We start from the raw sequence: 18,056 nt of genomic DNA, 5'->3' as shown, positions 1-18,056 counted from the left end.
CCACTAAAGGAAGGGAATAAGGTAGTTCACCTCCAATTCAGAGCCCTCCTGTTCGGCCTGTCCTCGTCCCCAAGGGTGTTTACCAAGATTATGGCCGAAGCTTTAGCACCACTGCGTCTAGAGGGAATCTCAGTGATCCCCTACTTGGACGATCTGTTATTTTTTTTCCCAGACCAGGGAGGGCCTACAAAGAGACCTGGACAGAGCCTGCATCCACCTAAGAGAGTTAGGTTGGATTATAAATCTGCAAAATCAAATTTGGTCCCTGCTCAGGAAGGGATCTTCCTGGGGTTTCGTATCGGCTCTCTGCTGGAGGAGAAGCTGATACATTTAGCATCTCAACTACAGTCCAATCAGTCCCTGTCCATCAGGAAAATTATGTCTGTATTGAGAACTTTAACTTCTTCCATCCCGGTGGTCCAGTGGGCGAGGCTCCATTTCAGACCCCTGCAAACCTTCTTACTGAAGGTTTGGGACCACCAACACAGTTCGTTGGCTTCCCTGGTAAGGATTCCCACCACTTTAAAGAGAAGTCTATGATGGTGGAGGAACCGGGAAGTTCTTTCAGAAGGCCTGTTGTGGTCCTTCCCAGTCCAGGTTCGGCTGACGACCGATGCCAGCTCCTCGAGTTGGGGGGGCTCACATGGACAGTCAGTGGGTTCAGGGCTCATGGTCCACAGAGGAGGCTGGGAAGTCCTCAAATTGGAGGGAGCTGAAAGCAGTAGATAGAGCGATGTTGGCCCTTTTGGTTGTTATCCAGGGGCAACATGTCCAGGTCCTGTCAGACAAGGCCACGGCAGTGGCATACATAAACAGGCAAGGGGGAACCAGAAGCAGGGTGCTTCAAGATCTGGGAAGGGGTATTCTGGTGTGGGCAGAGCAACATACTCTATTCTTGTCAGCGATCCACTTAAAGGGATTTCTAAACGAAAAAGCAGATTTCCTCAGCAGGAACCAGGTCTTAGAGGCAGAATGGCAGTTGAATACAGAGGTCTTCAGGTTGATCTTGGAAAGATGGGGACAGCCATATGTAGATCTCTTTGCCACTCAGGGAAATGCCCAGGTCCCTCTCTTCTTCTACTTGAACAGGCACGAGCAGTCACTGGGAGTGGATGCCTTGTCACACATATGGAATTTTCACCTATGTTACGCCTTTCCCCTGTTTCAGTTGATACCGCGGGTTATAAGCAAGATCAGGAGAGAAGAGGTCAAGATAATTCTGATTACTCCATTTTGGCCCAAAAGACCATGGTTCTCGGCCCTACTACAGATGCAGCTAAAACCGTACTGGCATCTTCCTCTAAGACAGGATCTCCTCCTGCAGGGCCCTCTCGTCCTTCAAGACCTAGCAAAGCTGAGACTCACGGCTTGGTTTCTGAGGAGCAGCTCTTAAAGAGAAAAGGGTTCTCAGACAAATTGGTGGCTATTCTGTTGTCCAGTAGGAAGAAGGTCACAAGGGCAATATATTTCAAATATTGGAAAGTGTTCAATTCCTGGTGCAAAACTTCTACAAGATTGCCGAGACAAATTGCTTCGGTTTTGGAGTTTCTGCAAGATGGGGTGGACAATAATCTAGCAATCGGCACCCTCAAGGTGCAGGTTGCCGCACTGGGGGTTTTCTTGGCGAAAACCTATTGCGTCAGACCCTCTAGTAGTCCGGTTCTTCACAGCTCTCTCTCATTCTAGACCGGTCGTGTCTAAGAATTGTCCAGTATGGGACTTGTCTACTGTTCTGCAGGCCCTGATCTGGGATCCTTTCAAACCTATTAATTTGGCCTCCCTGAAATGGATTACTTTGAAAACTGTTTTTATAGTGGCCATTACTTCAGCTCGCAGAGTTAGTGAGTTGCAGGCCTTGTCAATCAGGGAGCCGTTCTTTTCTGTTTTTCCCGATAGCATAGTCCTAAAAACAGATCTTAATTTTTTGCCAAAGGTGGCGTCGTTTCAGAACCGATCTCAGGAAATCTTCCTACATTCTGCTCTAATCCGTCGGGTAGGAAGGAAGAAGAATTCCATACCTTGGATGTTAAGAGAGCAGTCCTAAGTTATTTGGAAGCCACTAAGGACTTTAGACGTACGGACGCACTATTTATTTTATTTTCAGGCAATTAAAAAGGGAAAGCAAGCTTCCAGAGGAACCATAGCAAGATGGTTAAGGATGGCTATTGTGGAAGCCTAGTCCTGTGCTGGCCAGAGGAGTCCAGTGAGTGTCGGGCTCATTCCACAATGGCTACAGCGGTGAGTTGGGCAGAGAAAGCTGGCGCCACCCCCGAGCAGATATGTAAAGCAGCTACCTGGTCAAGTCTGACAACATTTGCCCACCATTATAGATTAGATCTCATAACGGCTGGGGATCAGGCTTTTGGAAGGAAAGTCTTACAGGCTGTTGTCCTGCCCTGAATGGAGTAAGTCTTAGTAATACTCTCGGGTGGCTGTCCTGAAAGTCATTTTGGAAAATTCAAGTTAGACTTACCGGTAACTTGTTTTCCGATAGATTTTCAGGACAGCAGTAACCCACCCTGTTTTATGTTATTGCTGTAATACTATGATATAACTGTCACTTATGTGTTGCAGCCGGGGTCGGAGAGTCTCTACAAACAACTGAGGAGGCTGCGTGGAGGCTGTCCTTAAAAAGCTCTGGAGGAGGCGTTTCCTTTTGGGAGGTGGAGACATGATCTCTCGGGTGGCTGTCCTGAAAGTCTATTGGAAAACAAGTTACTGGTAAGTCTAACTTGAATTTTTTGGTTCATGTGCTGGATTAGCCTATCCTATATGAAGACTGGCCTCACCAGACGTTTTTTTTGTTTTTTCTGCCCCAAAACGTTTCACCTAACAATATGCTAATGAGGACAAATTTCCTTAGTAATGGGCAAATCATGTATTAGATCCAGTCATTTTCTTACCTTATTAGGAGAAGGATAATGGCCCCCATGGAGAATTATCCTGTGGTCAAGGAGACTTTAGATAAAAGTAGCCTTTTAGACCACCTGGTCCCAGAACATTTCTGATGCTAGGGTTAACAATGTTGTTTTCAAAAGCCACAAATTGGGATTTCAGTTTTTGTTTTTTTTTTAAATTGCAAATACGAGTAATGGAGCATGAATCGAAGTATACAGAAGTATAAAGCAAAATGGGGACATTGAGCTTCACCTATAAAACACTGCTATACTATTTAACATGCAGGAGATCATGAAAAAAAGGCAAGTCTGAGTACACAGCCAAACCCCTCAGCTGAGAGGTAAATATACACCAGTACATTTAGCAAGTCTTTCCAGTGTGAGGTATGATCTATGGAGAATGTGTATATTTGTGCAAGTCTGTCTGTCTGGGAGACACCAATTTGCCCACCTCCAACACCTCACTCCAATCTTCATCAACCAGTTCACCCGCATCTGGGCCTACGAGAGTAACAAGCTGAGATGCACATGGGATGAGTAGCACTTCATAAACAAAAACATGTCAACTTGCAGGGCTCATCTCCTTTTAACACAGCCTAAAATGTCAAGGGTAAGTAGAGGCTGATAATTACCTTCAAGCTGGGTGCGCAAAGCATGAGCAGCTGGAAATACTGAAATTGCATATAATTTGGAAGAGTGAACAGTTTATCAAAGGTTTTCAATCTACCATTCTGAAGAATATGTGACAATATATATTCCATTTAAAATTCAGGCCTTTGAGTCAGGAATCTGGAGAAGTTCACTCGAGTGTTTATTATACCATAATGTAGTATCAGGATGGAACAATTAACAATTCATTTTGGTCGTGACCAGATCCCAAATCTGTCTGTGATGAAAAAGGACGATAGAGTGACTCGAAAAACAAGGGGAGCCACCCAGACCCCTTTAAGTCACAGAACGTATGCGGGAGGTGAGATTCAGAGCCTTGGCAGACCAAAGAGAGGTATCTCACGTTGTCATGTTTGTCAAAGTATTAAAGATTAGAAAGTTGAACCGCCGTGTAATATAATCCCAAATCAGGGCTGCCAGCCCACCCAAGGATATAGGGTTCTTTTAGAGCCTTCCAAGACCATTTATGCCTGTTGGCAACCCAGGTAAATGATTGCAGCAAAATATCCATCATTTTATACTATCTCAACGCTATATACACTGGGGAATGCTATAAGATGTATAAAATCTTTGGCAGCCATATCATTTTTACAATGAATCAACCCTTAACCCCCAGTGGTATTAGGGGCTCCACAGTCAGGCGGATTAAGTCTGATAAGGTCCTAGAAACTTGAATACCCAAATACCTGAAGGAGCTAACTCTCGCCAAGGGTAAGGTAGCCTGATCTAGTGATAGGGAAGAAATATCATTGGGAAGGATTTGGGTTTTATCCCAATTGATCCTGTGGCCTGAAAAGTTGCCCAACTGCTCAATAATATGGAGTGCCAACCTCAAGGATGGACCCAAATCTGCCAGATATAAAATCATGTCATTGGCGTCAAGCCCTACTTTTTCAACAAGCAGCCCAGAGCATAGCACTTGAACTGGCGTGGGGCCTAAGTGTCATAACTAGGGGTTAAACAGCCAAGAGAAAGGGAGAAGGCATTGGACGTCCAACCATTAGCTATCACCCTAGCCTGTGGTGCAGTATACAGTATAGTGAGCCACTTTATAAAGTTAAGCCCAAAACCAAAGCAGCGCAAATATTGACATGTATTGATATAACCATTCAACTGAGTCGCATTCCTTGGCTGCATCAAGAGTAACTACTACTCTGGAGCCAATTTAATTGTGAGAGGCCTGAAGATTCATAAACGTATTAAAGGTTATATTCTTGGCTGGCGTGAAACCTGTCTGATATGGATGGTTAAGAGATAGGATGACCTTATTCAACCTGAGAGCTTAAATTGTGGCTAGTATTTTAATATCCGTTTTGTATTAAGGATATTGGCCTATATGACAAGGGTCCTTACTAGGCTTGGGTATTAGTACTGTGAGTTCCTCATGCATAGAATCAGGGAGAGTATTGGGATCAAACGCTGCTTGATATAGAGTTAACAGTTTAGTTACCAAGGCATCAGAAAAGGTATAAAATGTAATAGGTAGGCCATCTGAGCCCAGAGCTTTTGCTGTGGCAAAGTGGACCATCACAGATAGAAGATCATCCAATGCAGCTACCTGTGATTGTTAACTTAGGGAAGGTAAGAGTATCTAGAAAGTCACACAGTTTGAGGTGGATAGTCGACTATAGATGTATTAATTTCCTGAAAAAAGTTGCAAACCCCTACAGCTACAGTTTTGTGTAGCTGCTGAATTTTAATTTTCTGAAAAAATACTCCTTTTTAAGTTTGTTACACTTTTGCCCCGGACCATTTGGCTGCCCAAAGACCAGAGCACTTTTTGTGTCGTGCGGTGTGGCTCCAAAACAAAATTGCTGTCCCTTTTTCCCCACAAATAGAGCTTTCTATTGGGGGTATTTGATCACCTCTGCAGTTTTAATTTTTTGCGCTATAAACAAAAAATAGTGACAATTTTTAAAAAACTTTTTAACTTTTTGCTATAATATCCCCAAAAAATATATAAAAACATTTATTTTCCTCAGTTTAGGCCAATGCGTCGTCTTCTACATATTTTTGGTAGAAAAAAAATTGCATAATAAGCATTTGGTTTGTGCAAAAGTGATAGCGTCTACAAAATAGGGGGTAGTTTTATGGCATTTTTATTGTTTTTTTTTTTTTTAACTAGTAGTGGCAGCGATCAGCGATTTTGGGACCATTCATTTATACAGCAATCAGTACAATTAAAAATGCATTGATCACTGTATAAATGTGACTGGTAGTGAAGGGGTTAACCACTAGGTGGTGCTGTAGGGATTAAGTGTGTCCTAGGGAGTGATTCTAACTGTGGAGGGGAGGGGCTGTGTGGGACATGACACTGATCACTGCTCCTGATTACAGGGAGCTGTGATCAGTGTCCTGTCACTAGGCAGAATGGGAAAATGTTGATGTAAACATCAACAATCCTCTCCGTGAGATCATGGATATCCTCGCAGACATAGTCTGGGAGACCCGTGAGCGCACACAGAGGTTGCGGCGGGCGCACGCCTGCAAATCGCTTCTTAAAAGGCAACGTACAGGTGCGTTAATCTGCCTGTACGTGCCCTACTGCCGACGTATATCGCTGTGAGCCAGGCGGCAAGTGGTTAAGGTGAAAAAAACTTCTAACACTAACTGGTCCCCTAACACCCCCGTTTTACCCACCTAAGCCTGTTCGTTCCCTTGGCGGAGACTCATTCTTCCTCTCTGCCTGTTGTCTCGGGTCTTGATTGGATAGATTTATAGCAGCATAGCCATTGGCTCCCACTGTTGTCAATCAAATCCAGTGATGCGGGCGCCGGGATGTAGAGTCCTGCATTCTGTGTGAATGTACACAGATGCTGAACTTGGGGAGTGCGCCCGCACGGGTGTCCACCTTAGGATCTTCTCCAACGTGGACACTCGATGCGGGGAGGAGCTACCAGCACTCCTGGGGGACCCCAGAAGTCAAGGATCAGGGGCCACTCTGCAAAACGAACTGCACGGTGGAGGTAAGTATGACGTTTTGTTTTTTATTTTATTTTTTTACAGGAGGGTTTACAACCCCTTTAAGTTTCTTTGACTGTCTTTGTGATACTTTTCTTAATCACAGACCTAGAACAAATTTAAAGCTGAAGTTCTGACACTTTTGACACTCCTCTTTAGCATGCGTGTTTTAGGACTGCAACAGAAACATTCTAAAGTCAGACAGCTAGGCATGTAGCATGTTTTAATGGACCCCCCAATGGTAAAAATGTCATGTGTTTTCTGTTAAAAAAAAATAAATAAAAAAAGTCCTGCCTGTTTACAATTTTTTACTTTTTGCTTGCAGTTCCCTTTTTAATAGAAGTATAGCTGGCCATACACTTAGATTTCCAAAGAAACAATTAAAAATCATGCAGTGGAGCATTTGATTGATCGTTTCAGTGTTTACTTTTTCTATCCTTTTCAATAGTGTACAAATACAATACAAAATATTATTTGTTCAATAACCAAATTAACAATTAGGCTCGGTTCACACAGGGGCGACTTGTCCAGGCGACTTCGCCGCCTGACAAGTCACCCCCGTTCTGTACTACGGAACCGTTCTAATAGGAGCGACTCGAGTCGCTCCGACTTAGAAAAAAGGTTCCTTACTACTTTTGCGGCGACTTCGGGCGACTTGCATTGACTTCTATACAGAAGTCGTTTTGCAAGTCGCCGCTTAGGTCGCGGCGCTGCAAGTCGTGCCGCGTCCTGTGTGAACCGAGCCTTAGAATTTTGTTTGTTCAGAAACCACAAATATTTTCCATCCTGAGCCTTTAAATTTTCTGTTCCCATTAACCATTAGGGAATCTAAAGTTTTCATTCTTTCGTTCTTAAGAATTACTGTAGCAGATAGCACAGCAGCATTTCAGGCAGACTTTTATTAGTCATTTGCTAAGGTAGGAGTCACCATTGTATTCAGTCATATACATCACAATTTGTTTGAGCTATGTAAACAGACTTTTACTAGAAAGCCCAAATAATTATAAAAATTAAATAAGGAGCCTAAACCTGTATTCTCAAAATATTGAATATTAATATGCAATATTTCATATTTACACTAAGTTGAAAAAATTATTTGAAGTTTACTTTTCAGTATACACCTATCAGCCATAACAATATGACCAATGACAGGTAAAGTGAATAACATTGATTATCTTGTTACAGTGGCATCTGAAAATGGGTGGTGGGATATATTGGGCAGCAAGTCAACATGTTGTCCTTGAAGTTGATGTGTTTGAAAGCAGAAGAAATGGGCAAGCAATAAGGGTTTGAGTGACTTTGACCAGGGAAAAATTGTAAGGCCTAGTCAACTGGGTCAGAGCAACTGTAAAACTACAGCTCTTGTGGGATGTTCCTGGACTCCTTCAGTGGTCAGGACTAGGGTTGCAGCGATACTAGTATGGGTATATGTGTCGACACTGAGTATTTGCACAGGTATCTGTAAACGCACCGATACCTGAAACTGATACTTTCGAGTCCTTTCTTTGAGCTGTCAATGGGTCTTCCCTGTTGACAGCTGAAGTGTTAAAGTCCGGTAATTGGAGCTGTCAAATACAAAAAAACAGCCGGTAATGTTTATCAACAGCATTGCTCAGCTGTTGAAACACTAAAAAAAAAAAACTTGAATTAGCCTTAACTTCCTATTCTCCGCCATGTATTGTTTTTCCTGATTTTTATTTTTTTATTTTTCTTTGTTTACTAAAATGATAAACAAATATTTGCACATTTCACATTGAAAAAGCGGGGAGGGGGGGGGGGGGGAATTCTTTATTTGTAAATAACTTTTTTCAATGCTTTGTACCATTGCTGAAGTGAAGACAAAACGGGTTGCGGTAGGTATCGGTAATTGGTATCGGCGAGTACTAAAAAAAAAAAAAGCATTGCTACTCATTGTAAAAAATGGTATCGGTGCATCCCTAGTCAGGACCTACAAAAAGTGGTCCAGGGAAAATCGGTGAACTGGGGACGGGATCATGGGCAAACAAGACTCGTGGCTGCACATGGGAAATGAAGGTTGGCCAATGTAGTCTGATCTAATAGAAGAGCTACTGTAGCTCAGACTGCTGAAAAAGGTAATGCTGGTTCCCATAGAAAGGTGTCAGAACACATTGCATCGTAGCTTGTCGTGTATGGGGCTGCGTAGCAGCAGACTAGTTGAGGGTACCCATGCTGATGCCTACATGAACACCAGAACTAGACCATGGAGCAAGGTGGCTTCGTCTGATGAATCGCATTGTCTTTTACATCACGTGGATGACCGGGTGCGTGTGCATTGCTTACCTGGGAAAGGGTGCACTATGGGAAGAATGCAAGCTGGCTCAGACTTAAAGGATCTCCTACTGCCAGCTTGGTGCCAGATATTACTGCATACCTTCACAAATTTAGTAGAGTCAGTGTCTCGCAGCAACAGGGCTGTATGTTGGCAGAATGGGGACCTACTCCATTTTAGGTGGGTGGTCATAATGTTCTAGCTGATCGTGTATATTTTTATACATCTGCTTCACAGAATCTTCAGTCCTATTTATTACTAGCTGTGGATGCTATCCAAGGTTATAAAAGGAAGAAAACACTTGCTATATCGGTTTTTGGCATTTTGTTATATGTTTTAAATGACAAATATTAAATGGGCCCAATTTGAAGCTTAAAACTCATTGGTTTTATTTTAAAAAATAGCCTTTAAAATAAAACAAATTTTTTTTTAATGCAAATGGGAACTTGGCTGATAAAGAATTTAGTACCTGTAATAAAATATTGGTGATTTAGAATCTAAAACTGTGATGCAGTGGCCACCAATTTGTGTTTTTGTTTTTTTTTCTATTTACCACAAGTAAGATTTCTTATGTTTGTTAACATTCACTGGGAAAATAAAGGTGATCGCTATGTTTTAATGTTCCCAGGCTGGCCTAAATGAACTGTTTACTGCACTAACAGGTGTGCCTGCTTGGCACGTTGTATTGGGTGCATGTAGCCTCAGCTACATATAGTACAGAGCACTGTGTTCTGGCAGTGGGATGGTGGCTTGCCGTCTCACTCCAGGAACAAATCGGTGTTAGGCTGAGAGCCAGTCGGTCATTTTACAGGAAGCTTTGTATGTATTCTATGAATGAATATGTCCTCCGCATCCTACTGCTGGAACGCATCGCTGAATACTGTATGTAGCTGAGGCCACATACAGTTAATATAGCATACCCAGAAAGTGCTCCAGTTTGTGCCCTTAAAGTAAAAAAAAAAAAAAAAAAAAAAACCTATTTAAAGGGATGTTGAACATGACGATAATCTTTAAATAAGGGATTCTAAAGCTATGAGAAGCTTTTTTACTCTTCTTTGCCATGGCCTTGGTCATTCCCATTACTTTAAACCAAGCTCACATAACTCTTCAGCACTTCATTTACTGAATGCTACTTTTACTGTATGCCTAATCATTATTCCATTTGAATTCTGTTCAAGGAATCCCGATATTCCACCCAATGCCAATCTTGTTCTTGAGGTGTTCCTTCTTGAAGTGAAGGATGGGCCAGACCTTGAACTTCTTACTGGACAAAAGAAGCTGGATTTGGCCAACAAGAAGAGGGAACGTGGAAACTTCTACTATCAGCAAGCAGATTATGTATTTGCAATAAATTCCTATGACATAGCCCTGAAGATTGTAAATTCCAGCTCTAAAGGTGTGTATGGGTGAATTTCATGTGACTGCTTGCTCATACCAGTTTAAAAAAAAAAGTGTCCTTTTAGGTTTCCCGTTATTATCCACTTGACCTCCAGGCCGATTTGGATATTTCTGACACACATGTAAAAACCAGCATGTTTTTGCTAGAAAATTACTTAGACCCCCAAAACATTATACTTTTTATTTATTTATTTTTTTAAGTGGAGACCCTGGAGAATTGCAATTGCACATCAGTTTATTGCACACATTTTCAGGGAAAAAAAGCTTTAATAAATTTAGATAAACACAATATAAAACCATTTTTGGGTAAAATATAAAGGATCATGTTACGCCAAGTAATACCAAACATGTCACACTTAAAATTCCATGCATGGAATGGCAACAAACTACAGTACATTAACCACTTTCAGACCGGACCATTTTTCTGGCTAAAGACCAGAGCACTTTTTGCGATTCGGCACTGCGTCACTTTAACTGAAAATTGCGCGGTCATGTGACGTGGCTCCCAAACAAAATTTATGTCCTTTTTTTCCCACAAATAGAGCTTTCTTTTGGTGGTATTTGATCACCTCTGCGGTTTTTATTTTTTGCGCTATAAACAAAAAAAAGCAACAATTTTGGAAAAAAAAAAGCATCATTTCCCAAGGCGTATTTCAGGACAGCACCTGAGAGATAGCGACTCCTCCCTCCTCGTTAGGAAACACCTTCTTCCTCCAGACTTTAAAGGGAGGCGCCTCCCTACCACACTTCAGTTATTGTGTTTCCTCCGGCCCGGAGGGAACATCTTTTGGGAGGGAGTCAGTTTCTCTTAGGTGTTCCTGAGGGACTAGGCTTCTTTCCCTTTTTTTCCTCCTTTAGAGACCCGCTGTCCTCCCGACCTACCCAGGCCTCGGCAGCGGTAGCAAGCGGGCTCCTCTTCCCCTCTTGTGCTCGGAGAGAGCCGAAGATTCGGTGGCCCGCACGTTCGTAGGGGCGGCGGCGCGCGTGTGCCTCCGCCATGTTTTTTTCGGCGGTCGCGCCGGAAGTGACAGAGCGGGTCATCGGGTCGGCTGAAACGTCGTTTCCGGCGTGGACGCAGGGGGGAGGAGGGAGGACAGGAGCTGGTGCCTATTTCCGCTTCTGGTCCGGTACAGCTGCATTATGGGAGTCCGGAGGCGGCGTGTAGCCACAAGTGGATTGCCGCACACCTGTTATGGAAGATTCAGCGTCTGCAGCGGTGGGGACAGGCACATGCACCAGCAAAGCCCAGGTAAGAGGCAGCGGTTAAAGTCTGCCTTCTTTCTCCTATTTCCTGGCGTTTGGTCTCGCTCTCTCTCTTTTTTTCTTTCCCCCCTGGTGGCAAGGGGCCTGTCTGGGCACTAGAAGCTGACTGGTTTCTTCTCAGTGCACCTGTGTGGTGATCCCTATCAAGGCTGAGACTGTTCTGGAAGATTCAGCGTCTGCAGCGGTGGGGACAGGCACATGCACCAGCAAAGCCCAGGTAAGAGGCAGCGGTTAAAGTCTGCCTTCTTTCTCCTATTTCCTGGCGTTTGGTCTCGCTCTCTCTCTTTTTTTCTTTCCCCCCTGGTGGCAAGGGGCCTGTCTGGGCACTAGAAGCTGACTGGTTTCTTCTCAGTGCACCTGTGTGGTGATCCCTATCAAGGCTGAGACTGAGTCTCACTAAGGGTTCCCTGTTTTTTTTCCCTTTTTTTGTCTTTTTCTTCATAGGCTAAGAGCTCTGACCCAAAGACAAGATGTCCTTCTTGCAGGGCCAAGCTGGGAGAAAATTGGAAGAAAACCCTATGCAGTCCCTGCATTACTTCTTTAGTTAAGGAGGAATCAGCCTCTGTATGTGAGGATCTGGTGGCCTCTGTAAGAGCCCATTCACACAGGGGCAACTCCTGATCCGACTTCAGGTCGCCCCTAGTCGCCTCAGGTCGCCTCAGGTCGGACAACATTTAAAAAGCAATGTAAGTGAATGAGAGCCGTCTTAATGCACACTACTGAAGTCGCTCCGACTTCAGAAAAGGTTCCTGTACTACTTCTATCCGACTTGTAGGCGACCGGTACCCATTGATTTCAATGGAGATCGCCTCCAAGTCGGATCTCCGTCTATACGGAGGCGACTTTGACAGAATTATTAGCTCTGAAGGGGGAACTCCACGGCAAATTTCTGAAAAAAATTTGGCGTGGGTTCCCCCTCCGAGAGCATACCAGGCCCTTAGGTCTGGTATGGATTCCAAGGGGAACCCCCTACGCCGAAAAAACGGCGTGGGGGTCCCCCCCAGAGCCACACCAGACCCTTATCCGAGCACGCTACCCGGCCGGCCAGGAAAGGGGGTGGGGACGAGCGGGCGGCCCCCCCCCTCCTGAGCCGTACCAGGCCGCGTGCCCTCAACATGGGGGGGGTGCCTTGGGGGAGGGGGGGCGTGCGGCCCCCCCACCCCAAAGCACCTTGTCCCCATGTCGATGAGGACAAGGGCCTCTTCCCGACAACCCTGGCCGTTGGTTGTCGGGGTCTGCGGGCGGGGGGCTTATCGGAATCCGGGAGCCCCCTTTAATAAGGGGGCTCCTGGATACCGGCCCCCCACCCTATGTGAATGAGTATGGGGTACAATGTACCCCTACCCATTCACCTGTAAAAAAAAAGTAAAAAAAAACACAACACACAAGGGTTAAAATAGTTTATTGCACAGCTCCGGGGGTCTTCCGTCTTCGGGGTCTTCTCGCCGGACTCCTCCGCTATCTTCTGCTAGCTCTTTTACTAGCGGAGGAGTCCGGCTTTCTTCCTCCCCGCCGCCGGCCTCTTCTCCCGACTTCGGGGGTCTTGTCCCCCTCTTCGGTTCTTCTGCCGGGCCACCGCGCCTTCTTATAGCTCTTTTGCAGGCGGTGGCCCGGTCTTCTGTCGCCGCCGCCGCCGCCTTCCGTTCTTCTTCTTCTTCTTCTTCTTCTTCTTCTCCTCCAGGAGATGTTGACACGACGCTCTCTCCGGCCACAATGCCAGGGACGCGCTCCGCTGCCACTTATATAGGGACAATGGGGCGGTGTCACATGGGTTGATGTCACATGAGTTGGTCACATGGGTTGATGTCACATGGTGACCCCGCCCCCTTACCATGTGACATCAACCCATGTGACCAACCCATGTGACATCAACCCATGTGACACCGCCCCATTGTCCCTATATAAGTGGCAGCGGAGCGCGTCCCTGGCATTGTGGCCGGAGAGAGCGTCGTGTCAACATCTCCTGGAGAAGAAGAAGAAGAAGAAGAAGAAGAAGAAGAAGAACGGAAGGCGGCGGCGACAGAAGACCGGGCCACCGCCTGCAAAAGAGCTATAAGAAGGCGCGGTGGCCCGGCAGAAGAACCGAAGAGGGGGACAAGACCCCCGAAGTCGGGAGGAGTCCGGCGAGAAGACCCCGAAGACGGAAGACCCCCGGAGCTGTGCAATAAACTATTTTAACCCTTGTGTGATGTGTTTTTTTTAACTTTTTTTTTACAGGTGAATGGGTAGGGGTACATTGTACCCCATACTCATTCACATAGGGTGGGGGGCCGGTATCCAGGAGCCCCCTTATTAAAGGGGGCTCCCGGATTCCGATAAGCCCCCCGCCCGCAGACCCCGACAACCAACGGCCAGGGTTGTCGGGAAGAGGCCCTTGTCCTCATCGACATGGGGACAAGGTGCTTTGGGGTGGGGGGGCCGCACGCCCCCCCTCCCCCAAGGCACCCCCCCATGTTGAGGGCACGCGGCCTGGTACGGCTCAGGAGGGGGGGGGGCGCCCGCTCGTCCCCACCCCCTTTCCTGGCTGGCCGGGTAGCGTGCTCGGATAAGGGTCTGGTGTGGATCTGGGGGGGACCCCCACGCCGTTTTTTCGGCGTAGGGGGTTCCCCTTGGAATCCATACCAGACCTAAGGGCCTGGTATGCTCTCGGAGGGGGAACCCACGCCAAATTTTTTTCAGAAATTTGCCGTGGAGTTCCCCCTTGAGCTCATTCTCTGCTTGGCCTCGGCAAAAGTCGCCTGGCCTGGGGCGACTTGTAAGTCGTCCCAAGTCGGGCTTGAAGTCATCACAAGTCGTTTTGAAGTCGTCCCAAGTCGCGCTGTGATCTTAACTCAAGTCGTGTCCAAGTTGCCTGACTCAAGTCGCCTACAAGTCGTGTTGCCCCTGTGTGAATGGGCTCTAAAGAAGGAGCTATACGCCACAATTCAGAATTTTCGTGACTCACTAGCAAACCCGGCTGCTAGTCAGCCTTCCACTTCAGAGTCTTCCCAGGGGTCTCTCTCAATCCCGGTATTGGAATCTCTGCCTGAAGACCCTTCAGATAGGGAAAAGCAGTCCACTGCTCTTTCCGTTAAAGATTCGGAAGAGGAGTTGGAGGATTCTGAGGTAGCCCCCTCTAAATTCAAACTGTCCCTGGAAGAGGTTGATGGGCTCCTTAAAGCCATTCATGCTACGCTTGGTTTAAGTGAGGAGAGAAAGGAATTATCACTCCATGACCGCATGTATGCTGGGTTGGATGAGCCTAAGGGCCGAACGTTCCCAGTTCATCCGGTCATCTCTGAGGCCATTAGGAAAGAATGGCAGGATCCAGAGAAAAAGCCCTTTTTCTCCAAAGCCCACAAAAGGCGTTTTCCTTTTGAGGAGGACCCTGCAGCAGTGTGGAACAAGGTGCCCAGACTGGATGCCGCCTTCTCCCAGGTTTCAAGGTCCACGGATCTGTCCTTTGAGGACATGGGAGTTTTGAAGGATCCGATGGACAAACGCATGGATCTTTTGCTCAAGAGATCATGGCAATCAGTTATGAGCAATTTAAAACCAGCAATGGCCACAACGTGTGTAGCCAGAAATATAGAATACTGGATTAACCAGTTAAAGTCACATATAGCTGCAGATTCCCCCAAACAGGAAATCTTAGATTCTTTTCCCACCCTGATTACGGCAGTGGCTTATGTTGCAGATGCCTCAGCTGAGGCAATTAAGATATCAGCCAGGTCAGCAGCTCTAACTAATGCTGCAAGAAGAGCCTTATGGCTTAAAACCTGGCCCGGTGACTCGGCATCAAAGAATAAGCTGTGTGGGTTACCCTTTTCAGGGGACCTGCTCTTCGGCCCTGACCTCGATAATATTCTTGACAGGACAGCCGATAAAAAGAGATCCTTCCCGGTCAAAAAGAAAAAGCAGGTACCAAAACGCCTTTTTCGACCTCAAAAAACTCAGGATCAGGACAGCAAGTTGCAGGGGAGCAGGAAAAATTGGTCCGCCCCGAAGCCGAAGGGTAGAGGCGGAATTCTCTTCCGTCCTCCTACACAGGCTGAAAAATCGCAATGACTCGTCTCTGCGGGTGGGCGGAAGACTACAAGAATTTCTTCCGCAGTGGTCAGGGATAACTTCAAATTAGTTTATCCTGACCACTCTCGCGCAGGGTTACTCACTCGAGTTTGCCAACAACCCCCCAAAAAGGTTCCTGATTACCAACACCCCGCGGGACTCGGTAAGGGCCCTGGCCATGAAGTCCTCTCTAGAGGAACTGATGCAACAGGGTGTAGTAGTACAGGTGCCCCTGCAAGAACAGCAGGAGGGGTTTTACTCCCATGTTTTCCTAGTAAAGAAACCGACAGGAAAATTTTGGTTGATTCTCAACCTGAAACCGTTAAACAAGTCCATAAGGTACAGAAAGTTCAAAATGGACTCAATTTTTTCAGTCAGAAATCTGTTGACGCCAGGATGTTTTATGGCGTCAGTGGACTTAAAAGATGCATACCTACATGTTCCGATCTCTCCCCAGTCTCAGAAGTTCCTCAGGCTGGCGGTGAGGTTGGGGGGTGTGGTTCATCATCTCCAGTTCAGGGCCTTACCCTTCGGCCTGTCATCATCTCCCCGAATTTTTACCAAAGTAATGGCAGAAGCTTTAGCGCCGCTGAGACTTCAGGGAATCGCAGTTATTCCTTATTTAGACGATCTGCTGTTTTTCGCCCCATCCAGCGAGGAATTGCAGATCAATCTAGGCAAGGCTCGCAGCCATCTGGAGGCGCTGGGGTGGATTTTGAACCTCCAAAAGTCGTCCCTAAACCCATCTCAGGAGATTCGGTTTTTAGGGTATCTAATAAATTCGGTGGATCAAAAAATCTTCCTTCCCTTAGACAAAAAGGACAGGATTTCCGGTGCAGTGTCTTTACTACAGACCATCCAAAATCTGACAGTAAGACAGGTTATGTCAGCTTTGGGGGTTCTAACTTCAACAATGCCAGCAGTCCAGTGGGCAAGAATGCATTTCAGGTGTCTGCAGGCTTTCCTTCTAAAATCTTGGGATCACACAGTGGCATCCCTAGAGGCAGAGGTAAGAGTGTCAACCCAGGTAAAAAGGTCCCTATGGTGGTGGAAAAGACAGGATGTCTTATCGGAAGGGTTAGTCTGGGCTTTTCCAGTCGAGAAAAGACTAACAACCGACGCCAGTTCCTGGGGGTGGGGAGCCCATCTAGGAACACGTTTCACTCAGGGGTCCTGGGCCAAAGAGGAGGCAATAAGGTCCTCGAACTGGAGGGAGCTCAAGGCGATTGCCTTGGCTCTGGAGTTGTTTGTTCAGGAGCTTCAGTCCCATCACGTCCAGGTCCTAACAGACAATGCCACGGCGGTGGCTTATTTAAACAGACAGGGGGGTACAAGAAGCAGGTCGCTTCAGGTACTGGCCATGGAGATTCTTCGGTGGGCTTAAAAACGTTTGTTATCCCTATCAGCAGTCCACCTAAAAGGGGATCTAAACAGGTTAGCGGACTTCCTAAGCAGAAACGCTATTCAGGAAGCGGAATGGTCTCTAAACCCGGAGGTATTCGCAATGATTGCCGGGAAATGGGGTTTACCAGAGGTGGACCTGTTCGCCTCAAGGGTGAATGCCCAGGTTCCCCAGTTCTTTTCCCTGGACAGTCGCGATGGCTCGCTGGGCACAGATGCGCTAGCTTATCCATGGGAATTTCGTCTTTGCTACGCTTTCCCCCCATTTCAGTTAATCCCGTTAATTTTAAGAAAAATTCAGAAGGAGAAGGTGCCAGTTATTCTAATCACGCCCTTTTGGCCAAAAAGGGCCTGGTTTTCGACAGTTCTAGGTCTGGCAATCAAGCTTTGTTGGCATCTGCCCCTCGGGCATGATCTGTTGTTGCAGGGCCCAGTAAACCATCCAGGAGTGGCCAGCCTGGCCCTTACGGCCTGGTTTCTGAAAGGCAGCTCCTTAGGAGCAAGGGGTTTTCCAGCCGTTTGATCTCTACCCTTTTGGCAAGTAGGAAAAGGGTTACAGGGGCCATTTATTCTAAGGTTTGGAAGCGTTATAAAACTTGGTGTTTTTCAGCCGCCCAGGTGCCAGGGAGCCTTGTCTCCATCTTGGAGTTTTTACAAGATGGAGCAGATAAGGGACTAGCAGTTAGTACCCTGAAGGTGCAGGTAGCAGCTCTGACAGTGTTCTTAGAAAGATCTGTGGCCTCAGATCCGCTGGTGATCAGATTCTTTAGAGCCCTTAAAAGATCTAGGCCAGCTCCTATTAAGGTTTTTCCTAGATGGGATTTGTCGGTAGTCCTACAGTCTCTAACAAAGGGTCCTTTTGAGCCTCTTGTGGAGGCTTCCCTTAGGTTTCTCATATTAAAGACCGTTTTTCTGATTGCCATTGTCTCTGCACGCAGGATCAGTGAGCTAAATGCTCTGTCAGTTAAAGAACCATATCTTTCCATTTTTCCTGACAGAGTTATTCTTAGAACAGATGCAAAATTCTTACCGAAGGTAGCTTCAGTTCAGAACCGTATACAGGACATAGTACTGCCAACCTTTTGTGTTAACCCCAAAAGAAATAAGGAGACTCTTTTCCATACATTGGA

The 18,056-nt window shown here is 46.3% G+C and overlaps 1 protein-coding gene across 1 annotated transcript in view; it reads left to right on the top strand.

Annotated features, from left to right (window-relative positions):
• FKBP8 (FKBP prolyl isomerase 8) overlaps positions 1–18,056 on the top strand; it is a 301,240-nt gene that overhangs the window by 189,884 nt on the left and 93,300 nt on the right. The window contains exon 5 of the mRNA XM_077475920.1: positions 9,996–10,213. Coding sequence (XP_077332046.1) covers positions 9,996–10,213 — 218 coding nt within the window. The remainder of the gene's footprint in view (positions 1–9,995; positions 10,214–18,056) is intronic.

This window comes from Lithobates pipiens, unplaced genomic scaffold (genome assembly GCF_037356315.1).
Source record: "Lithobates pipiens isolate NorthernLeopardFrog02 unplaced genomic scaffold, aLitPip1_a1.2 Scaffold_13, whole genome shotgun sequence".
NCBI lineage: Eukaryota > Metazoa > Chordata > Amphibia > Anura > Ranidae > Lithobates > Lithobates pipiens.
The sequence above is the reverse complement of the archived record's forward strand: the minus strand, read 5'-3'. Positions and strand labels throughout refer to the sequence as shown.